Raw genomic sequence first — 6,000 nt, forward strand, 5'->3', positions numbered from 1 at the left:
AAAAGTCCGGAAAACCTTGGTCCAAACCCAGGCTCAGATACTGGTGTGATTCTGGCCAAGTCACATGACCTCTCTGGGCCTCAGTTTCTTCATTTATAAAATAAAGGTGCTGGATTTGACCTAGCAGGTCCCCTCCTATCACCCTGGACTGATGCTCAACTTCACTTTAAAGGCAGCCAACTAACACTATTGCTCCTGAAATGATGAAAGTCTATAATGATTATTTACTGTTTTCCATCTCCTTTTATTGCTACTGTTAACATTAAAGTTTAAAACAAAATATCCTAGGTAATTTAATATTTTTCTCATGCATGCATGGGATCATGGAGAAATGTTACAAATAGGAATTTTGCAAATAGGAAAATGTGAAATAGTGAGGGTTTTTTTGTATCTGAAATAATGTCCGAATCTCATTATTTCTAAAAAGAAAAATGTCCTTATTATATAGGACATAAACATTTTTACCTTTCCTTAAAACTACTTTTGGTAACAGAAATGGGGAAAAAAAACCACACAGACTTTAAATCAATGCCAAGGTTTCTTGATATAAAAGCAAAAATGCGTAATAAAAAAAGCTAACTTTTTTCAAACAGGCACAATGAAAAATAAAATGATATATGACTAATGAGGAAAGGGCATAAGCATTCATATAATGCTTACTATGTACCAGGCACCATGCTAAGCGCTTTACAATTATTACCTCATTTCTCATCCTCACAACAACCCTAAGAGGTAGATGCCCCCCATTTTACAAATGAGTAAATTGAGGCAAAGACAGGTAAAATGATTTGCCCAGGGTCACACAGCTCCTAAGTATCTGAGGCTGGATTTGAACTCAAGTCTTACTGACTCCAGTGCCTTACAGGGCCCTGACTCTATTCACTTCAAACCCTAGCTGCCTGTGAAAACGAAATCTCATATAAATAAATGTTTTTCATCTACAAGTCAGGTGACTTCCATTACATACTAGCTGTGTGACTTTGGGCAAGTCATTGACCCTTTCAACTCATTAAGACTGAAGTTTCAAATCAGCTGCCCAAGAAGCTTATACACTAAGAGTTCTTCATACCAATAAAAATCACAGATTCAGACAAGAAAAAAAAGCAGAAAAATACTTGTTATTATAAATCTTTCCTACTTATTCATAAGGTTTCTTTGATCTAAAAGGTGGCAATATATTTGTTGATGAAATATTTACAGGTTTTATATTTATACGTTACTTATTAAGAGAGAATATTGGACCTGGAGTCAGGAAGATCTGAGTTCAAAAGCTGCTGCATGCACTACCTACGTGACCCTGGGCAAGTCACCTAACCTGTGGGCCTCACTTTCCTCATCTCTAAAAAGGGGATAATAGTAGCACCTGCCTCAGAAGGTGAGGCTCAAAGAAGATAATATCTGTAAAGTGCTTTGCAAACCTTAAAGTGTTGCATAAAGGCTAGGAATCATTATTATTATTATAAGAAATTGTCAAAGACTTTTGGTTTCTACCTGCTTTTCAATTTTACCTTTTGTAGAACAGAAGAATCTGGAACTTCAGTTGTTGTGACATAAAACCATGATCTTCTATACTGGCCGTATACAAAGGTGTGAAGCTGTTGATTTTCATCTGTGAGGCAGCATTTTCTCAAAAGCATGTCCCTTAATTCAGCTGTGGTGGAAGGATAACACCAGACCCACAGAGTATCTCCATTTGTGTCTTTTTCTATGGTGGAAAGATGTTCACTGTGAGAATGTCAAACAGCATTAAGGAAGTAAATTGATTTGGTTAATTAAGAGCAGTTTACCCGAATAGTCTGCTATAACACAAAAATCCTGAACATGTAAGCAAGTCATTTCTGGCCTAGGTTTCAGTTTACCCATTGGGTAAAAAGAAGGGGCTGGATTCAGGGGTGGGGAACCTGCAGCTCTGAGGCCACACATGGCCTTCTAGGTCCTCAAGTGCGGCCCTTTGAACGAATCCAAACTTCACAGAACAATTTCAAAGGGTTGCACTTGAGGACCTAGAGGGACACATGTGGCCTCAAGGGCACAGGTTCCCCACCCCTGGACTTTCTAAGGGTCTTTTCAAAGTCTGACAGTCAATGGTTCTAAGCATCCATTCGAAATGTTTTCAGTTAAAACCAGATTTCAACACATGCTACTAACCATAAATTTCACCCAAGTGTTTTTAGGCTAAACTTGGGAAATCAGCTTACGGACTCAAACAGATTTGGGTTTCAGTTAGAAAGCTCACAGCATGTCACAGAAGAAACCATTCACCTCAGTCCTTTGGCACCCTACCCCCACCCCTACACCTCCCACCCCCAAAAAAAGGCCATCGATGTCCTGAAGTCAGAAGACTTGAGACCCAAGTATTAGCTTAGTCCCTTCCTAGCCATGTGACAAGTTTCTTTCTTTTTAAAATGAGGAAGATAATATTTCTCAATACCCACTTCACTGGGGCTGGACTTAGGGAAAGCTTTGTAAAGGACTATGCAAATATGAGTTTAGTAAGAATAATACGAAAAGGAAGGAAGATAATTTCTCCAACTTGACTTCAATACAACTCATAGAACAACTTTCATCACGTACAATTCTTAAACTCGAAAGATTTTTTTTGGGGGAGGGGCTGTCCTTCAGGGAATAAGAGTGCTTTAAAATCTCGGCAGCGACAAGCTGACAGCGGGCTGCAAAAAATTCCATTCATTCATACCTATTATAAATCTCGATCAGATGGGGGTGGGAAGGAATCTTCATTGAATCACTGATTTGGGGGAACCTCAGAGGTCATCGGGTTCAAGTGCACCATTTTACAGATGAGGTCACTGAGGCCCAGAATGGGGAGGGTGACTTGCCCAAGGTCATGCATAGTAGTAAATAGTTTTATAACGATATAAATTATAATCATAAAAATAGCACCTAAAAACTGAAAAATATTTCCTCCATCATATATACGATTCTTGCACTGGGGAGAGAGAGGTTGGGGAAGGAGGGGTCGGGGATAAATTAAATCATTCCAAAAACCTAATGAAGAGGAGTGACTGAGTGCCTGCAGGCTGCAGAAGATCACATTCATTCAACCTCCGGCCGTGCCTAGACTATCAGATGCAAGCGGGTAGGGGGCCTTCCAAGCAACAAAACACATTCCTCCTAGCGAAATCTTGGCTGGATGGGATCTCGTCCCCTGCAGACAGATGCGAGGCCCAGAGATCTCAAAGCACTTTACGGACACCAGTCTTTCCAAGCGCCCAGTCCTCTCGCACGGACCCCTACCCGCTGCGGAGAGGGCGGCGGCGGCTCAGACCCGGAGAGGGGGGGATAGGGAAACGCCGGGCCTCGTGGGGGGGCGGGAGGGGGCTTCCTCCCCCAGGGCACTTCGCTGGGAGGGCAGAGGAAAGCGGGGGGCCGGGGGAGGGGGAGGGAAGAGGGGAAGGGAGGGGAGGGGAGGGAGGGGGAGGGAGAGGGGTGCGGAGCCCGCGGCGGGCGGGCGGGGCGCGCAGCGCTCACCGATCAGACCCACTCCCAGCATCAGCTGAGTCTCCACCGCCTCCGCCGCGGCCATGTTTCCCCGCCGCCTCCGCCCTCAGAGTCGGAGCCCCGCCCCTCCCGGAGCCCCGCCCCGCCCTTCTCCTCCTTCCTTCCCTCCTCTTCACCTCCTCCCTTCTCCCTAACCCTTCCTCTCTTCCTCTTCCTCCTTCCTTTCCCCCTTCTCTCCTCTCCTCCCCCTTCCTCCATTCTCCTGACCCCCCTCTCCTCTTTCTCGTCCTCTCCTCTCTTCCCCCTCTCCTCCCCCATTTCCTCTCTCCCCCCACCTCGCTGGCTCCCCCTCCCCCTCTTTCCTTTCTCTCTTCCTCCATTCTGCTTACCCCTTCTTCTCTCCCCTTTCTCCTCCCCTTCTCCTCTTCTTCCTCCCCTCCTCTCTTCACCTCCCTCTTTTACCTCTCCTCTCTACCTCCCCTCCCTCTCTTTCCCTTCCCTCTTTTTCCTCTGTTTCCCTTCCTCCATTCTGCCTACCCTTTCTTCTCTCTTCTTTCTCCTTCCTTCCCCTTCTCCTCTGCTTTCTCCTCTCCCTTTTTCCCTTCCTCCTTACCACCTTTCACCTTTCTGACTCTTTTTCCTCCTTCCTCTTTTCCTTCTTCCCCTCCTCTTCCCCCTCTCCTGGTCCTTTCCCCTTCCTCTCCTGCTTCACTCTTCTTCCTTCCCTCCTCTCTTCCTCCTCCTTTCCCTCCTCCATATGCCTTTTCCTCTTTACTTTACACTTCTCCTCCCTGTCTCTGTTCCTCTTCCCTTTCCCTCTTGTTAATTATCTAAAATAAAAGAACCTGAGGTACAAAAACTTCCAGGAATATTGATTTAGTGACAAGGTATACAATCGCCAATAAATCAAAGTCAAAAACCCCTCAGTGATTAATGACTCCAAAAAGAGTTTACAAAGCATTCTTATTGGCATAAATGAGGAACATCAGAAATGAAGCTGATTGGTTGGAGTATTTTGGGACTTTCCATTGTTACTATGGAGTCAAGAACAGGGAACTTCCACAGGAATGGGGAGCTTTGACAGGTGAGTAACACTCAGGGTATGGAGATTTTCCTGCCACAGGTGACTTACAGTCTTCATTCCTTCTAAGTTATAGTTTTGCTTTTGGTAGAAATGAGGAACTTAGCTTGTTAAATGAGCTCTGCAAGAACTATTTAAAAAGGGGATTTAGCTAACAGGCTAGAGCCACCATCCTATCAGCCTGCACAGAATCTCATACATACTGCTTAACCTACTATGATTTATAAGAACTAAACTATGTATGTAATTAAAGAACATGATTAAAAATAAATGAATAATCAATAATTGAATAGTATTTCACAGTTTCCCTCTTTGAGTCTTGAGAGATATATCTCCCTTGAATTACTTGACCTAAAACTTATACTATATTGGCAGAAAGCATGATCACAAAAGCATAAGAGCAAGTTAGAAATCATACAATTTAACATATTCTTGTTCCTGGGGTGTATCATTTCTAACTAACACATCATCTCTAACTACCGTAACATATTTAGGAATCAAATTTGAGCATGCTTTACCACAACAATTAGCACAGAGTTGAACACAAGGAGGGAGAATGATAATGATAGTATAGCAAGGGGCTACTTATTTACAGTGACAAATAAGTCATTTTCTTGAAACCAGGAAAATAGCAAAGAATAATATTGGCCTCAAAAAAGCATAGTGAGAAAGGGTTTGTTGCGGGCTTGGGCCTGTTCTGGCAATCCTACTGATGATGACCAAAAATTTATGAAACCAAATATGAATGGCAAGGAGAAAAGTATCCATCTACCCATAAATTTCGGACTCTATTTTCAGAGGAACATACTGGTACTTGGGATAGTAATAAAACTAAACTACTTATAGCTGTGGGGCAGGTTTTATGTGTGAACAAGGTATCCAGGAGTCCTTTAATCTTAATTGCAGTTGCCAGAAGCACTTGGCAAGGGCATTCCCAGGCAGGTTGACCCCCGCTGGTTCATTTGAAATTCTTGATGTAAAAGTCCAAAAGTCTAATTTGTCCTGCAGCTCACATGCTGTGAAGTTCTTTCAGCCTGTTTTGTAATTCTTGGATGTAGGAAGCAACAGATGTATACTTCTGGAATAAGCCAAGTTCTCAGAACTGCTCTGAAGGGGCTTCTTCCTTCCAGATCTTCTTCTCAGATTCCAGGAGCATAGAAAGACTTCATATAAACTTAATATAATTTAATATAACTTTCTAGCTCAAGCCTTATGGTTCTGATTTCATTAATAGACATATAAGAACATCAAATTAAGAACACATAATTCACCCAAAATTTCAGAGAATTTCAATTGTTAAATGATGAGGGCCAGAATTGGAAAATGAATCTTTCTCTTAAAATAATCAGATAGATGCTTCAATTATCAATGCAATTTTACATGTAAAATTCTTAATCCAATATTGAAAACTGTGTCACATCTCTCACCAATTCCCCCTAATAATAAGGACATTATTATAT

General features: G+C 42.5%; 1 protein-coding gene across 2 annotated transcripts in view; it reads right to left on the reverse strand.

Annotated features, from left to right (window-relative positions):
* The window catches only part of DENND10 (DENN domain containing 10), a 29,201-nt gene extending 25,628 nt beyond the window's left edge, over positions 1-3,573 (reverse strand). Inside the window, exons 1-2 of one of the 2 annotated variants that reach the window (XM_036736404.1) lie at positions 3,490-3,573; positions 1,509-1,705 (exon numbers count right to left, since the gene is read on the reverse strand). In XM_036736404.1, coding sequence (XP_036592299.1) covers positions 1,509-1,705; positions 3,490-3,544 — 252 coding nt within the window. In that variant the 5' untranslated portion in view covers positions 3,545-3,573. Of the gene's footprint in view, positions 1-1,508; positions 1,726-3,489 lie in introns of both variants that reach the window. The other variant, XM_036736405.1, reaches the window with a different exon arrangement.
* Between the last annotated feature and the right edge of the window lie 2,427 nt (positions 3,574-6,000).

Source organism: Trichosurus vulpecula, chromosome 8, assembly GCF_011100635.1.
Source record: "Trichosurus vulpecula isolate mTriVul1 chromosome 8, mTriVul1.pri, whole genome shotgun sequence".
Lineage (NCBI taxonomy): Eukaryota > Metazoa > Chordata > Mammalia > Diprotodontia > Phalangeridae > Trichosurus > Trichosurus vulpecula.